Below are 18,618 nucleotides of genomic sequence, written 5' to 3'. Positions count from 1 at the left end.
GATTCTGTAACCAGGGATCAGAAGGCACAGGAAGACAATAGGATGGGGAGAGGACGGGTGGAGGAGAAACAAAGGCGAAACAGGATGACACACCGAGATGAAGTGGTCCTAAAGTTCCTCTGAAAGAAGACACAAATGAGAAAAAGAATGTTGAAAATCATAATGACCATCCTGGCAGATACCACAATAAATTAAAATGTCACAATAATTAAACCAGAGCAGTATTCACACAGACACTGACAGGTCAAAGAGCAGAACAGATGACTCAGATTGTTCAGCAAGTGGTGTTGGATAAAGTTGCTGAAGAAATGCTCCTTGTTATTCTCTTGCCCTCTCCACGTGCTCCTCCCTCCAGCCGTGGGCAAGAGCTTGCAGGCCAGCCTGCATATCCCCTGCCCCCGAGAGCCCACATCCAGCACATCAGCAGACTCAGGCAGCCCACTGCCAGGAGATGCCCGGAGTCTGCACAGCTGCTCCGCACCGTCTCTGCCCCTCCCCGTCAGGTCAGAGCCAGCAGCCCCTCTCCCTGACTGTGCAGAGATGCCCTCCTGCCCTCCTGCCCTCCTGCCCCCTCTTCCAGAGAGCAGCAGCCAGGCCAGCCGTGCAGAAATAGCCCCCTCCCAGCCCTTGGTATTTCTGGCTGTCAGAGTTTTATACACATGGCTTGCTTCTTCCCCTCCTAGAAAATGCATCAGAAGTCAAAAGAACAAATGGAGGCTGAACTGAAAATGGAATACGAGAGTTATTTGGAACTGGAAAGGAACGTCCTCGTCAATCTTGGCCTCATCAAAGTGAAAGAGACGATGTCATACGTGGAAATGGTATAAAAAAGCTTCCCGTAGGGGTGTTGTGGGGGCTTCGTGGGACTGTCCTTTCATTCATTATTTTTTATGTAAGATGAACTAGCAAACTAAACATTAAAAAGGTTTACATATGAATATTAAGCTTTTATTTCACTGCTATTAAAACTTTTGAATTATAACAATAAAACGTTTCAATTTTTGGACTGAATATGAACTCAACTTTGTACTGAATTAAAAATTATTGATAATGAAGTTTTAGTTTTGCTGCAGTAACACAGAGTCCAGACATCGCCTCCAGCCTCAGTCCTCAACCTACATCCACCCATTCAGAGCCCCTAATCCCAGACAGAAGTGGAAATCATACTTTGCTTCTAATTATCAGGTAGCTTTTGGTCACCTCGCCAAAAAGTGGGCCACTGTACAGATTGTAGGGCCATGTGTTAAACAGAATATTAGCAAATGGAATCCAGAAATACATGTACAAAAATATATGTACAAAAAAATGGTAGCATATGAAGATCATGTTGGGTTTATCCATGAAATATAAGGCTAATATAACAGTAGACAATAAATCAATGTTTGATTAAAGGAGAGAATTTATGACACCAAATAAACGCAGAAAAGCATTCGCTAAAATTCAACATCCACTCAGGATAAAAACGATAAATTCTTTGCAACTACAAAAAGAAGGAAACTTCCTTAATCAGATGCAGGGTATCTAAAGCAATCCTACAACCAACGTTCTACTTAATGGTGAAAAGTTGAAAGTTCTCCTCAGAGACAAGGAACAAGACAGTGCCCACTGTCCTGTCTTCCAGTCAGTGGTGTACGGAAGGCTTAACCAGTGTGGGCACCAAAAGGAGACGGCGTGTGCAAGTGAGTTGTGAAAGGGCTCCATGTATCTCAGGAAAGTGACCAGTCTGGGGTGGGGGGCGGGGCGGAGTAGCAGGGGATGAGACTGGAGAAGCAGCTTGGAGCGAGGTGGGGAAGGCGTCGGTAAACCAAGCTAAGGAAGCTAGATTGTAGTTTGCAGATAATGGGGAATTAATGGAAGGGCTGAGCAGGAAGGTGACACGAAGATCAGCTTTATATTCAGGAAGATAAAGCGTGGATTAGAGTGGGAGCCGTCTCAAGGCAGGAAATCCTATCAGAAGACAGCTAATAGTTCAAGGTCAGAGATTAGGACACCCTGTACTGAAGCTTAATGTGAAAACAGAAATGAAGGCTGATTGGATGGGGAAGGGAAGACAGGATGATACCAAGGTTTGCAAGTTGCTCGAGGAAGTAAAACTCCAAGTTATTTACACAGAAGTGAGGTTGATAGTAGCACTTAACCGCGTGTGTGCCTTTGGGCAGGTGACTTACTGCTGTGAAACATTCCCCTTCGATCGAGTTGAGAGTATTTACCTCGTAACATTTTGTTAGGGCAGACGAGCACCGGCCTGGGAGGTGGTGGTGCCCAGCACATGTTAGGGACGTCATTACTGGAGTGTCCCAGGGCTCGTCCTTGTACGCGAACTTTCTTTTACTTTCCTTTTTTTTTTTTTTAAATCCACACTCATATCTTAGGTGAATCCATCCAGTCTCACAGCTTTAAACACTACCTGTATATCCCTGGCCTGGATTTCTCCCGTAAAATCAAGATCTGTATATTCATTTGAGTACTTTAATGTCTCCACTTAGATGTATTTAAACACATCCAAAATTGAATGCCTGAATTTCTCTCCAAAACCCATGCTCCCTGCAGTCCCCTCAATCACCTTGCTTCTAGTTGCTCCGGCAGAAACCTTGATGTCAACCTTCATCTTCCTCTTTGTCTCACAATCCACACCGAATCTGTGAGCAGAGCCTGCTGACTACACCTTCAACGTACGTCCGGGACCTGATCACATCTCTCCTTCCGCCGGCTGCCAGCCGCCCCAGCCACCGTCATCGCCGGCTGGGACGGTTGCAGTGGCCTCCTGACTCTTCTCCTGTCAGTCTCTCCAACAGCAGCCAGGTGGCCCGAGACTGTCACTCTTCTGCCCAGAGCTCCTCCTCGGCTTCCCAGCTCGCTCAGACTAGCGGCCCAAGGCTTTCCTGAGACCTGCAAGCCCTCGTGCGGTCAGGCTCTCCACTGTCACCCTGGCCTCATCTGCCCTGTGCACCGAACATGCCAGGCGTGTTCCCGGCCAGGCCGTTTGTGCTTGCTGGTCTGCGTTCTCTCCAGCAATTTTCCCTATTTTATTTTCACGTGTTCTCTCAAAGAAAAAAAAAATGCTTTGAGTGCCTACTATATGCCAGGCTCTACAATTTTAAACACTTTTGCTCAGGGTAGGTCTTACTGGGAAGGTGACATTGGAGCAAAGACCTGAAGAGGGTGAGGCGTTGCTCCCTGTGGTCTCCCAGAAGCAGCCTGTTTCCTACCCCAGCCCCTCCCAACCCCAGCCGACCTGTGCTTTGGTCTCCTGGATAGAGCTGAGTTGTGTGGCCACCTCTTAGTCCAAAAGAAGAGAAGGCTACGAGAACAGGAGTGTGTGATTACGTGACAAAAGCCATTACTTGGGGCTGGTGCATTGTTGTCTCAAACAAAGGCAGGGTTGTCTCAGCACAGAAGCAGAGGGTAATGGATATGGAGTTAGCGTCTGCCTTAGGGTATCAAGTGAAGAGCTTAGCGTAGTCTGCTATGTAGCAAGCAGAAAATACGTTCCGCTACTATTTTACCTAATTTATAAATACAATATGATGATATTCTTGCTATAGAAACGAAACGTGAGGCTCATCTTGCTTATGATAACAGTTATTATCACTTCAGTATATGTTTAAAAACAAGCCCACAGCCCCCAGGCACTCAAGGCTCCTTCTCCCAATACGCTAGCGATGCCTAACGGCCTGTGAGACGGGGAAGGCGCTGGGTCAGCGCCCCATGTTCGTTCAGGTCCAGCGAGAAGCACATGCCAAGGCAGGCCTAGATGTGCAAGAAAGAGACGCCCCTGCGAGACTGAGCAGGGGGCACTACGGAGAGCCTTCAGACCTCTCTGCAGGACTGGCACCCATGGAAGGGGAGAGGGCAGGAAAGAGGATAGGAAGGGTGAGTCTCAGACCAGCATGCTCCCTTCCCTTTGCCTCTGAGGCTTGGAATTTGGGCAAACTCACTGTGCTGCCTCTTCCTCCCCTGGGATGGGTTCTCTCCAAGGCTCTTCCATGCCTCCAGCAAGTGCTTTTTTCTCAGGTCCAGACCCTCCACCTGGCAGATGACGTCAGACCTGCTGAAGCCCAGCAGAGAACACAGCTGAGACTCAAGCTGGATGATGTAGGAATACTATGTATGAGTGAAAAAGGAGTTTACTGCTGTGCCTCCTTCCAATTCCCACAGCTCCAGGCCCTTCCCCACTGAGCAGTGGGTCACTCCAGTCTTCTTTTTCTGCTCTTAAGTCTTTTGGTCTGGTGTTCAGTGTAGCGGAAAGAAAAGGGTCTTGAGATCCTAGCAGACCTGAGTCCTAATCCCAGCTTCGTCACCCTAAGCACACTGTACTGTCTCCCAAGTCTTGGCGGCATCATCTGTAGAACAAGGATAATAATAATTACACCCACCTCCTGCAAAGACAACGGGTGTAAAACACTTGGCATATAGTTGGTGCTTAATACATGCTGCCTCCTTTTCTTGCTTGGTCTCAGGTGCACCCACTCACACACAAGAAAAACCATAGTGTTTCCTCTTTGTCCTATGTAATAATCTCTGATTTTAACATTTTCATTATTATTAATCATAATGAGGATGTCTCTCACTCTCAGATATACCTTAAGCAGTGGCTCTGCATGCCTAGTTTAATATTAGCCTTTGATCATTTTAGTATGAGACCAGACATGTTGGACACAGTATTTAAAATTTGTATGGTAGCTTTCTTTTTTGCAGAATTTAAAATGCTTAGGGCTACTCTGAAAATTACTCATTCAAATAAGAGTTGATTTACTCAGATTAAGTTTAATTATCATTCAGCTGTACAAACTGCTTTTTTACCCACCAAGAAATGTTACATAATTAAGCCAGTATATTTTCAGATCTTCAGATAAATGTGTCATCTGTGTGCACTTTGGATGAAAGGCCATTGACTCCAGCAGCCGGTGGCCTGGGCCCAGTTCTGCGGCTTCACTAATCCACACTGTAAATAATTAACATCTCCCTGCGCCCTGCACCCTCCAGGAGCCTGCTTGGGGTAGCACTTCTTCCCGGTTGCTAGGCTGCCATTGCCAGGTCAGGTACCATGTGACTGAGCAAGGTCCCCGCGACGGAAATTAAATATCTCAGCGAAGGGCAAATTAAACCCTGTGTGATGAATTCGCTCCTTCCATGGCTGATGAGCTGTTTGAGGGTCACAGGATCATGTAAAACAACTGCACACCATCAGAGTAGAATCCCAGACATCAAAGAAATGAACCTTCTGGGCAAGTCATTTGGGCAAACGTTGGTTAAAAACCATTGTGTAATTGCTTCCAAATGCTTTCTTGTTCACAAATATGACAGCAAAAATATATACAGTGAGTATGGTAAATAATAGTAGGTTATATTTCTCTGCAATAATGCCAATATTCCAAACTTAAAGGGACAGAAAATAAGGTTTCTCTAAGTCACCTGTACATGTGCTATTCTAGACTGTTTTTATTCTTTCTTATTAAAGAGAAGAAAATAAGATGTAAAATAGATTTCATATTCCTCCTTGTCAACTAAAGACACATCTTCCAGTCCCTTTTAGAAATCATATTTTTAAGAATAATTTTCTTTAAAAAAAAAAACACTCTAAAAAAAAAAAGAAAACAACTCTAAATCAAATCTAATATATGGCAAATGCCTGCTTTATTTCAGCCTGAGTAAGCAAGCTAAATTAACCATTGAAATCGATAAGTTTTCACTTTTTTTAAAACATTTTTATGATAATTTTTCACTTTTAATGAAGTTTCTTAGCTGTATGGATCTAAACATAAATTTAAAAAGCAAAATAAACTCTCAGTTATCCAGAATCGTATCCATAACTAGAATTTCAATATGTTCTAGTTCTGCGGTGAACACTTGACAACAAAAGACAAAAAATCTTATTAGGCATTTACTATTATTATAACCAGTTTCAAGGTCCATCCAAACATAAATAGGATTCAGCCAGACAGCCGGTGTCGGCAGGACTGCGCAGTAATGACTGACTGTCATCAGTATAGGGACGGCCAAGCAGAGTTTACGCTCAGCCACTCTCAGGCTTTGTAATGTTGGGCAAATATCTTTTCTGATCCTCTGCTTCTTCATCTATTAAATAAGTATAACAATCCCCACTACACAGAACTATCATGAAGGTTATAGTCGGATAAAACATATGAAAATTCCTTGTAAAATCTAAGTGCTTTAAAAATAAAGATACAGAATGAATAACAGTAGATAGTGAACTGTTTCGGGATTCTAAAGTGACTTTTGAATGTTTACTATAGTATGTTATTATATTACGTTCACTGCAGTATGTTTTATTACATTACAATTCCTGATAGTGTTTAATTAACAGTCAGCTATCCAGGATGCTCCATTCTCTTACCCCACTGGGTATATAATCTATATTTATTAGTAGCCAATTTATTTGGTTTAACAATTAAATGTGTCAAAGTCTGAAATTTAGAAAAAATGGAAAATTAGACGGACAGTATCTTAGGAAAGAGATCTGCCAATTTAAAAGGTCAAAAGACATTTTGTACGTCCTTCTCAACCCCATCCACACCAACCAGAGAACCTTGTGGCCATCACTCAGTTGTATGCGTTTAATTTTTTGACACTATCAAAATTTCTCTGTCTACACTTCCCCAACAGACAGAGCACAGCCCTGGGAGTGAGCAAACCCCAGAAAAACACCTGCACTCTGTGTAGGAGCCCAGGTGAGGGGGCTGTGTGTCCAGAGGGGTCCAGTCCCCGGAAATGACGCACTGTAGACAGAGTTTGAAACAAAAAGATTCCACACCAGTTCATTATGAGAATCTGAATTTTAATTGATTAAGCGTACCAGAAAACCTGGGCAAGGGAGGGAGGTGACAGAAACCGCCAGTGCTTGTCAAACATCCACGCGCGCCTCTGCGTCTTCCAGCCTCCTTTGTAGTTAGATTGGGGCCTATGACTGAATTCTAGCCAATGGGACATGGGTGGAAATGACAGAAGCCACTTCCAGGCTTGGCTTTAACTCATCTCACAAAATTCTCCAACTATCTTCCCCTGTTGCCTGTTCCAGATTATTTATAAAATAAAAAAAAGTCTCTCAAACTGTTTCAGACTCCTCACAGGCAGGAAATAAACCCTGAGTGTATTAAACCACCAAGACATGAGGATTTATTTGTTACCCATTCATAGTTTAGCCCATCCTGACGAGTTCAGGTGACCACTTTTGTGTAATTGTTCGTTGGAAATCAAATTGGACTTAAATCTGTGCACATTTAATAAGACATTAGGAAAATTTTAAAAGCCATAACAAGGATATTGAAAGGAAAAATAAAACTCTTTCTTGAACTGGAAATCACCTGTGCTATGGGTTGAAGGAATATACTATATCACAAGCAAATTCCAAATTATTCAGTAAGTGGACGAATTGGGATTTACATATTACTGCAATCCCATGCTTTTAAATACTCAACACTAAAGCCAAAGTGGTCATTTAAAAATCTAATCTGAATGCTACCATTTTCCTGATTAAAACCTTTCAATGGCTGGCCCTCATTGGCTTCAGGACAGGGTCTAAGTTCTTTGCCCGCTTGTGACACAGCCCTGCTTGCTTTTTAAGTGCATCTCCTGCAGACTTGCCCTCCCTTCCTCTCCAGACATTGCAATTCATGCCATTCTCCACACGTGCTGTGCTCTCTTACCTCTGCCTCCTGGAAAATGCTACTCCCTTTGCATGGATAAAAAGCTACCAAGAATTCAAAAATGCTCTAAAATGAATTAGTACTAATGCAGCGTAATAATATCCACAGACCTTTTGAAAATAATAGTTTATGTGTAGTTCTTCTATGGAAAAATGAACAGTGCTCACAAAAACTTATTTTAGAGACTAAAAAAGGAATTGACAATGTGATGTTAACAGTTTTCAAAGTCATGAAGTAAGAGCAATGTGTGGATCATAATCAGGGCTTTGGAGTCAGAATTCTGAGCACTCAGCCACTTGCAAGCTTTAGCAATTTAACCATGACAATCTTCTGCTGTGGCTGAATGAATTCTCAGAAATGGCCATAGAAATATTCTGGTCCCACAGGCTCTTCAAAACCCTTGCCACACTCCCATCAAAAGATAGACTCTATTTCCCCTCCCTTGACATTGGGTGGGACTTTGTGGTTGCCTCAAAGAATAGATGCAGCAGAAATGACACTGCATGATTCCTGAGGCCAGGTCACACAGGCAACACGGATCTAACTTCCACCTGGCTTGCTCTTACTGGACACTTGCCCTTGGAACCCAGGCACTGTGTTGTGAGGAAGCCCAGGCTACATGGAGAAGGGACATGCAGGTATTCTAGTCAACAGACCCAGGTAAGGTTTCACCCAACAGCCAGCATCAGCCACCATGCACGTGAGTGGATCTGTCAGAGGATTCCAGCCCTGCGCCAACGAACCACCCCAGCAAAGACTGAGTGAAGCAGAGATGAGCCATCGCTTCCAAGACCTGCCAAACTCAGATCTGCAAGCAAAGTAAATGCTGTCATTATGTTAAGCCATTAAATTTTGGTGTGCTTTGTTATGTAGCAACAGATAACTGGAAAAACCACCTTATATGGCGCTTGTGAGGATTAAATGAGATAGAACCTATAACATCCCTAGTAGTGTCCGAAACATAGCAAATCCTCAGTAAGTGCTAGTTACCTATAATGTGTCAATAACCACAAAAATTACTCCAAAATAGCATATTTATTTATTTCTACCCCCACTTTGTTCAAGGAAGGATTATAACGAAGCATAGTATATGGTGTTTCTGCTTTCAGTACAGATAAATCCAGTAAGACGCTCAGATACCTACGAGGTATTTGAAAGTGGAATGAAATTAATGCTATATACTTTAAAATTTGAGAAAAGATTTTAGTATCAAACGATGGACAGTGGAAACCTCTTGTGCGTGGGATTGTGTTTAAGTAGGAAAAGGGGAAAAAGACAGGAGGCACATAAAAGAATAGGTTTTCCACTACACACTCTCCCGTAGTGTTGGAATTACTACAAGAAACACCCATTTATCATCCTTCTTTTACTAAAGAATTACTTACAAAGAGTAAAGTGCACAAATGGTAAGCATGCGTCTGACTTGTGTTTAATTACGTATACACCCGCGTCACCTTGTAGCCCTCGCCCAAGCATGCGTTAGTTCAATACGAATTTTGGGGGGCTTTCTTTTGTTGCTGTTATTTTTACCAACTAGCCCGAAGAACCCAGGTCTAGAGCAGGGCTTCTCAGCCCCGCTTCCGTGTGAAAATGACCTGCGGTGACTGAAAGGACAGCCGCACACCCCGGGTTAGGAATCACTGGCCAAAAGGGGGAGACATGAGAACAAGCAACCGCGGGAAGACTATTCCAGCCGCTTCTGCGGAAGAGCCTTCTGACCTGCGACCGGAGGAGCCCGGCGGGGGGAAGCTGAGCCGGGACGGAGCAGCTAAACAGGGTCTCTCAGCCTTGGCATTGTTGTCATCTGGGGAGTAATTCTTTGCCGGGAGGGGCGGCCGTCTGCACGGTGGGATGCTGGGCAGTATCCCTGGCCCCTCCCCAGCAGGCGCAGATTCAGCTGTGCCAACAAAGAAGTCTCCAGTTATCGCCAAAGGTCCCCGTGGGGGACGTGGGAGCAAGACTGACACTTAACACTCCTCTCCCCTCCCCCCTGGGCTGGAAGGGAAGCAGGGAGTTCTCTGGAGCAGGAATGTCACCGCACAGGTGCAGGGCCGTCTATATCCAAGCAGGGCCCTAGCAGTTTGGTGCAGGTAGAGTGGGGGTGGGGAAGGCAAGAGACAGGTGAGGTTAGGAGGTAAGGGAGCCACTACCTGTATCATAAAAGGCCATTATAAACTCATTTTTCATCACGCTTTAAATATACAATTTTGCTCGGATGTGTGCAGAACACTCGTTGAAAGAAAAACAGCTAGTAAGAACAATGACAAGCAACAAATTCTAGAAAGAGCAAAAATTAACCACAGAAGCCTGTCAAGTAGAGTTCTGTGTTAGTTTCCTAACAAATTACCACAAACTTAGTAGCTTACAACAGTGGAAATGTGTTCTGTTACAGAGTTCTGGAGGCCAGAAGTGTGAAACGAGTCTTACCAGCTGACACCCAGGTGTTTGGCAGGGCTGCTTCCTTCTGGAGTTGGTGGGGACCCCGCCCCCCTGCCGCTCCCCCTTCCAGCATTCACAGCTTCCTCGCTCTCATCTCCGCTTCTGTCTTCACCTTCTTCTCCTCTTCTGCAGCCACATGTCACTGGGCCTTTTATAAGGACACTTGTAATTACATTTAGGGCCCATCTGGACAATCTAGGAAGATCTCCCCGTCCCAAATCCTTCTAAAGGGTGGAACAGAAGAGGAGAAGTGTGCGAGCATCCTGGCTTTAATGAAGACCACCACAGGGCTAGTCTCCCTGAATCTGTACCCTTTTCTCAGGACGTTTCCAAGTGAAGGGGCATTCACTTTTAACAGGTCTCTATCATTTGCATGTTTTTAGTCGGTCTTTATGGTTTGACAGTGGTTGCAGCTGCTGCTGAAAACTGTGAATGGGTGCCCCACTGCTAACCACAGCTAACATTTCACCAGCCCCTGCTACAGCACCAGGTGCTCTTCTAACGACGTTAATGAATTTTAATCCCCTCAACAATTCTATGACGTAGTGGGTACCTTGGTCATCCCCACTTTACAGTTAAGAAAACTGAGACATTTAGAAAAATCAAGTTGCTTTCCCAAGATATACGATGAGACACAAACCAAGACTGGTTCCAAAGTTCACATTCTCGCAGGCAAAATCATGCTCCTACCTGAACCTGGTATGTGCACAAATACACACGTACACACTTTTCACAGTGTTACTAAGGTATAATTTACATGAAATGCACAGTATATATTTAAAACATACAACTGGTTAGATTTTGATGTATGTATATGTACATGATATTATCACCAAAATCAAGAAATAAACATATTCACCACCCAAAAGTTTCATCATGCCCCTTTTTAATAGCTCCCTCTAGCATTTCCCCCTCAATTCCCAGGCAACCACTGCACTGCTTTCTCTTACTATGGGTTAGCTTGGTTTTTTTTTTTTTAATGATTTTATATCCGTGGAATCATAACTCACTTTTGAGATTCATCCATGTTGTGTGTATCACTAGTTCATTCCTTTTTATGGCTGAACAGTATTCCAGTATATGGATATACCACAATTTGTTTGATAAACATTTGGGTGTGTTGGTTCCAATTTAGGGTAATTACAAAGTCATCTCCTATGATTATTTTTATACGTCTTTCTATGGTTATGTGCTTTTATTTCTCTTACATAAATATCCAGGAGTAGAATGCCCGGATCAGATGGTGTGGGTATGTTTAACTTTTTAAGATATTGCCAAATGTTTCCAAACCATTTTACACTGCCCCCAGCAGTGTATGGGAATTCTAGTTCCTGAACATTCTGGCTAGTGTGGTTAGTCTTTTAAAATTTAGCCATTCTAATTAGGATGTAGTGGTATTTCACTGTAGTTTTAATTTGTATTTCTTTAATGAATAATGCTGTAGAGCATCTTTTCACGTGTTTATTTACCATCCACATATCTTCTTTCATGAATGTTTGTTCACATATTTTGCTCATTATTTTTGGAGGTTTGTGTGCTGTTTTATTTTCTGTTCAGATTTGGGAATTTTCTAGATACAAGTCTTTTACCAGATACATGCAAATATTTACTCCGAGTCTGCTTTATTTTCTCATTCTCTTAACAGTGTTTTTCAAAGGGCAGAAGTTTTTAATTTGGTTGAACTTCAGTGAGCAATTTTTTTTTTTTAATGGATCATGTTTTTGGTGACCTGAGAAATTTTTGCATAACCCAAGGTTTTTTCCTAGAAGTTTTATACTTTCAGGCTTTACATTTAGATCTATGATCCATTTCTAGTTGATTTTTGTATGTGGTATAAGATGTTATTGAAGGTGATTTTTGTATTTGAATATCCAATTGTTCCAGCAACATTTGATGGAAAAAGTATCCTTTCTCCCCTGCATTGCCCTTGTCAGACATCACTTGTCCATATATGCGTATGGGTCTCTCTCTGAACTCTCTGCTATGTTTCATAGATTTGAATATCCTGATGTCAATACCTTCATTACTGTCACTTTATAAGTCACCTTAAAATCAGGTAGTATTGATTCTCCAACCTTCTTTTTTTTTTAAGTTGTTTTGGCTAGCTTAGGCTTTCATATATTAATTTATGCATGCAGTTCTGACTTTCATAAAATTTCCCCCAAGTGATTTTCTAGAAGCCCTTTGTGACCCGGGCCTGTGTAAATGCATTAAGGATGGAGCTGATAATGGCTTAAGTACTGTTCCGTGGTGGCTGAGGATGTCAGTGGGTATGGGAAGCTGAGACGGCTAACACAAAAGCTGACAACCTTCCAGAAGTGACTGTGACATTGGAAGGGCAGCAACAGCATCAAGGGAGCCCAGAGTTAACAGAAAGAACTGAGAGAAACTAAAAGAGGTACTCCTATATTTTCGTATGCATGGATAACTCTTATTTAAAATAAAATGCAAATAAACCCTACCATCAGACCCTAGGATGTTAATCAGCTGAGAAGACTGCACCCTTTCAGGTGAGACTGTAGAACCAAATGGAAGGTGAGCTCTCCCTGGAGGCAGAAGGAGGAGGCAGATTCCTCTGGGCACAGGAGGCAAAGGCAAGACTGGCCGGCTGTCTGAGGCACGAGGCGCCGGAGCTGGCCCACGGCCACAGAGGCTCGAGGAGAAAAAGATGCATCAAGAGAGGGGAGTTTATGCCCAGCTTGGCCACTGTGCAGATTAACCAGGGTGCCCAGTGGCAGCGATTTCCTAGCAGTTGCCTGGAAAATCTTTCCATGTTGTTTTTGGCCGCCAGCGTGACACTCAGCAGTCTATGTCCTGCTCCATTTGACGAAGGGTCCCAAAGTTCACCCTGTGACACGCGGTCACTGTCGGAGGAAGCAATGAGGAGGTGATTGCCGGGGGATGACTTCCTGTTTTTCCATGGAAGGGAGAGTCCGTCTCTCGTCTCCTCCTCTCAGGAGGAAAGAGCAAGGAACTCTCCAGCTGCTCTGACTCCCTCATTTTCTGTTCCCCAAGCACCAGGAGGCTGACTCATCTGAGTGGGGAGCCCAGCGGGACCTGAGCTTGTGTGGCTGGCTGCCTTCTCTGCTCCCTCACCAGAGCCTGCCTGTCGGTAACACGCACATTATTTTTTTCTGCTTTTTTTTTAACAAATTTATTGGGATATATTTATATACAATAAACTGCACTCATGTAAAGTGTACAATTCGATGAGTTTTGACAGACGTGTGCACCCATGAAACCACCACCACCACCATCAACGTAACAGAACATCTCCGTTGTCCCCACAGTGTCCCCAGACCCCTTTTAGTCCCTCCCTTTCTGAGCACGGTGGCCCTAGGCAACTACTGGGCAGCTTTCTTTCACTGTAGATTAGTTTCCTTTTCGAATTTTATGTCTGTTTTTTTTTTAAACATGTTTATTGTGGTATGATTCCTGTACAGTAAACTACACATATTTCAGATGTATAATTTGATGAATTTTGATAGATGCATACACCCGTGAAACCACCACCACAATGCAGGTAGCTAACATTTCCATCCCTCCCCAGGAGGAATGCGCACATTTTTACACCTCCGACAGACCGTCTCTGCCAGGAGAAGCTTGTTTTTAACCAGTGCTGCCAGTGACCAGGTGGGGACGATCAGATCAGAGGGATGTAGAAAAAAAGCCCAGTTCACCACAGACCCAAGCCCTACACTCCAGCTCACCTTGATCAGTAGTAAATCTGGCATTTTTATCTCCCTCTGTCTGGTTCCTATGATCGGCTCCAACTTCAGGAGGGAAAGACAGGTGTACTGCTGGTCTCCCCCCACACCTGTGTTAACATAGTGGTAGCTGGGAGGAAGATATGCTGGCAGGAGAGGGCTAAAGGTGTAAGGGGAAACAAAATCAAAAAGCGTGGTCAAGGCCACGGCCCTGGGAAGTCCCTAAAGTTGGAATTCAGGCTGCAGGGACTGGGCTTTGGTGCTGTTCCTGCCGGTGCGGAGCCTGCAGGGCAGCTGGGGTCGACAGAACAGGGCTCAGGAAGACTGGGCCCCGCCTGGGACACAATCTCCCGCTGCAGACAGACCCTTCCAAGCCCTGCTGTAGGAAAGCCTTCAGCTGTCTCTCACGCCAGCTCAGAGTAAGACTTGGGCAAATCTAGATATGGTGCTTTTGTTCCCCAAAAAGAGAACAGCCCAGGGTCATCTATGTGTCCAAATTTCAATGCAGTTTTGACTTTTCTTGTGTCCCAATGCTTGTGATAGGAAAATTGGAAAGGATGAGGACTATAATTCAGTATTTCTCTAAGTGTGGTATGCATGCCAAGGTGTACGTTATGAATTTATTTTAGTGTATTGAAAAATATATGTGGTTAACTTGTTTATGACGAATGATACTGGTTTTCCATTTATGGTAGCAATATGAAGTTTTAATCTAATAATAAATTTAATTGAAAAAACTTTTAGAGAAAAGGAGAAAGTAATATTACACCTGGTAATTGAATATGGTAGAAATTGTAAAGGTTGTCTGTGAATGATGGAAGTCTGGGGTAGTTAAAAGTAATGTGGAAAGGAACACAAGCTACCTAAAATACATGCTACTTTTTAGAGGCTTTTCATAGCAACGTTGGGTCTTTCTAACCATGATGAAATCTAGGGTTTGTGGTGAATTCACATATTATGTGACTCTTTTAGAGGTTAATTGTAGTCACATAAAGTATATCTCCAATTCTTTTTTTTTTTTCTTTGTATCCAAAATGGCACATTGTGAAGTGTACTGGAAGTCTGCAATTTATTCTAAAATGTACCAAAAAGTAAGACAGATATTGGATCAGGCAAATATAGCAAAATACTTATAATTATAGAATCTAGGTGGTAAGTATGTGACTGTTCATTGTATAATTTTAAACTTTTCTTTTACTTTAAAGTGTTTATAATAAAACGTTGATGGAAAAGACATTAACATGCCTTCTTTTATGCACAGGTGAGTCTTGACATCACGTACAGATCACAGGTCCATTAGTGTAGGACAGGTGGCACCCTATGCTCTGACATTTCTCATCTACTGGGTTTAGACAAGCTGTTTTCACTTACCTAATGGTTCAGACTTGCTCTTAGGTTAAAATGTGGGCTTTACCCTGGGGACCGGGGCGGGGGGGGTAAAAGTCAGGCAAGAACAGATGCAAATAGGATCCCTGTCTTGAACAAAGGTCAGGAACAAGCGGTCACTGTTCAGTAGGAAAAAAAGTGAGATGTGGGCTCATCACTTTCACAAAAACATCCTGACTGCAGGGGACTCTCCCCGTTCTTGATTTAATATCCATTGTACCTTTCTACAGTTGGAATTTTAAACTCTCCCTGGAAGAGTGTATTTTGAAGAGTAGAATTTCCATTTGAAGAAGTATGCAGAATGTGGAGGCCAACACCAAGTTTTCACCACATAATACCTCCATTAAGCAAAAAAAGAAAGATTCACTCAACTGGCTTCAAAGCACGCCAATGGCCTTATCAAACGAATAAGGATTAAGTTAACCCAACTCAAGGGCAGTATTTAGGCATTTTCTCACTTCCTTAAAACAAACACCTGTTTGAGAAAAATAAAAACATTAAGTGTAATGCCTGTCCCCTAAAGTGGTCTCTGCCTTTCTCTCTAATTAAAAAATTCTATTTATGGGGTTCATTCAACTATATGAAAAAATTTTTTAATAAGATGAAAAACAGGTTTTTCCAGTTCTAATAAAAAGTGTACAAAAATTAAGAGGATTTTTTTTGTCACGATTTCTGTAAAGAAAGAAATGATGCATTTTAACAAAAGCTTTCTTAGAAACCTTCTTTTCTTTAGTGAGATAAGCTTTTTCATACACATATCATTTAAATAATTGTTTCTCCTGAACTCTGCAGCAAAAAATTACCCCAAACTACCAACCCATTAACTCTTTAAGTCACTAATTGTCCCAATGCCATTCTAGTTCCAAAAGAAACACAAATCACTTTAAAAAGAAAGAAAGGAAACATAACTTTCTTAACCACAAATGATTTATTGCCCAGGAATAAAACTCACATAGACATTACATCTCATAGTCCTTAGTCTTTTCCCGCCAAAAAGATAACCATTCTCTAAGAACCCCTTTTTATTCATTCATTTATTAATAACTAGCTGAATGTCTTCTGTGTTATAACTCCTAGGCATATGGCAATGAACTAGATATTCAAGGTCCCTGCTGCCATGGAAATTACATTCAAGAAGGGTGGACACAGATCACAATCAAATAAACAAGGTAATTTTAGATATTGATAAATGTCCCATGAAGATAAGGCAGGAAACAGTTTCCAAACTTATAAATGTCTATAGTTTAATCTTACAGTAGCATAACTATTTTGTACTTGTTACAAGAAACAGAAATCTCCATCTTCTTCCTCCCGCAATTCTCAAAGCTTCTACTGATTGGGTTTTCAGAGGCCGCCTCTGAAATGGCATTTGAGCAGAGACGTGAGATGACAAAAAAGCCGCCCAAGTGAGATCTGGAAAGGGAGCTTTCCAGACATTGGGAACGGCAGGTGCAAAGGTCCTAAGACAGGAATGAGGTCCTCGGTGTTGCTAGAGCACAGGGAGCAAGGGCCAGGGCCGGGTGACGATGCGGCTGATCTTTCTTAAAGACGACTTCAGCTCCTGGGGACAGAATGGACTGCGGGTGTGGAGAAAGGAGAGTGATGGCAAAGAGAAGAAATAGGAGGAGACTGAGAGGTAATGGTGGCTTTGACTAGGGTGTTAGTAGTGACAAACTTACGTGCACAGTTTCAGGCTATATCGTGGTCAGAACTGCGGACGGGTTGCATGTGAGGGGTAAGAGACTCTGAGTTTGGGGCGATGGGGTGAGATGAAGCCTGGGAAACTGTCGTGGACATTTGTCACTGCTCAGTCTGCTCAGCATCGGAATCCCTTTTATATTCAGAGAACCTACCGTTTCCTAAGTTTCAGGGAAAGGATGCTAGCTAACTGCTCTCTGACTCCTGGAAGCTGGGGCACAATCTGATACGTCTGACGGGGACTTTGATTCAGGAATGAGGGCTTTTCAACGCTTATCATACATGAGCCTTACTGAGCTCAAAGTGAACGCTGGGCAGGGAAAAGAGAGAGGGCATTCCTCTTTGTACCAAGTTCCCCAGGTCAGCAGGACCCAGATTAGGGCTTGTTATGATTAATTATTAAGCATAATACAATTTTATCACTATCCAAGTACCTAAAAATTGATGTTTTTAAATTATAAAATCCTAAGTCTAAAAGTCATTCTGTGGTCTGGAACTAAATCCTTTCTAGGAATCACATCACTCCCAAACCTGTTTCTTCAGGGCCCCTAATTTTGTATTATATAATATAACTTGAAATTTTCCAGAGACAGTGATGAGATGGGATTTGCTGAGGTGTATATGACGTCCCCTTGCTTTCTTGCTCTTGCAGTGACTCTGTGGGCGTCATCACCAGGCACAGAAACACCAGTACTTCATAGTTAACAGGACTTTATAAGGCATCTCATAACCACTGTATTACACTAGCAACACCCACTACAAGGGACGCATTTAAAAAACACAATGGAGTCATCTCAACCCCATCTGATGGCAGGTCCATCCTTCAGTTCCCGGGCCTCACTCCTTTCTCACAGTCCATTTGGCAGATTTCTTTGGCTCCTACTTCAGAAAATATTGAAAATAGCACCACTTCCCACCACTGCTATTGCTTCTCCCCTGGCCTGAATCACCATCTTTCTCACCTGGATTACTGCAAAACTGGGTGCTGGAAGATAATAGAGAAATATCTTTAAAGTTCTAAAGGGAAATGAGTTTGAACCCAGAACTCCAAGTCCAATCAAAATGAAGTGTGGGGAAGAAATAAAGGCCTTGTCAGATACGCAAGGACTCAGTTTATCTCCACGCACCCTCTTTTGGGGGGATGGGGGAAAAACCTATAAATATACTTCTGCAAACACATCAAAAAAGAAAAAAATGAAATCAAGAAAGAATAAAATACCAAAAAAAAAAAAAAAAGTAGCACATTGGAGTGCAAAGAAAACACATCCCAGGGTGACAACTAAAAATCACCCTGCCCAAGTCTGATAAAGCTGATTAAGAAGCTTAAAACGGTTTCAGGGTTAGAGTGAAGAAAATGTTTCTCTGTCAAAGAAAAATTAAAAAAAAAGCGTACTTCAGGAATCCCAGGATGAGAGCTAAAAGCACTCTGAACAAATTTGGTAATTCAATAGTATGATAAAAGGGTTATAGTGAAGAAAGTATTTTTCTTCTGTTCAAACAAACAAAAAAAGCAATTACTTATTCCAGGAAAGCTAAAAGTCTGCAAAAGCCATGACCCGATTATGAAACAAACACCACACAGCATGATTTGGAGAAGCTGATGGCTGTAAGATAGAACAATCCATTTGACCTTTGTCCTGTATGTTGCTTCAAATAGTATATAAGGATGTAGATTAAGGATGTAAGACTGGAGATAGAATCACCTGGTTTGCCCATGAATA

General features: G+C 42.7%; 1 protein-coding gene across 2 annotated transcripts in view; it reads left to right on the top strand.

Annotated features, from left to right (window-relative positions):
- Positions 1 to 968, top strand: part of DNAI3 (dynein axonemal intermediate chain 3) — a 63,632-nt gene extending 62,664 nt beyond the window's left edge. For both annotated transcript variants that reach the window (XM_031465504.2, XM_010987168.3), the window contains one exon: positions 684 to 968. In XM_031465504.2, the coding sequence (XP_031321364.1) occupies positions 684 to 827 (144 nt within the window). In that variant the 3' untranslated portion in view covers positions 828 to 968. The remainder of the gene's footprint in view (positions 1 to 683) is intronic.
- Positions 969 to 18,618: the final 17,650 nt, after the last annotated feature.

This window comes from Camelus dromedarius, chromosome 14 (genome assembly GCF_036321535.1).
Source record: "Camelus dromedarius isolate mCamDro1 chromosome 14, mCamDro1.pat, whole genome shotgun sequence".
NCBI lineage: Eukaryota > Metazoa > Chordata > Mammalia > Artiodactyla > Camelidae > Camelus > Camelus dromedarius.
This window is presented reverse-complemented; position numbering and strand designations above follow the sequence as displayed.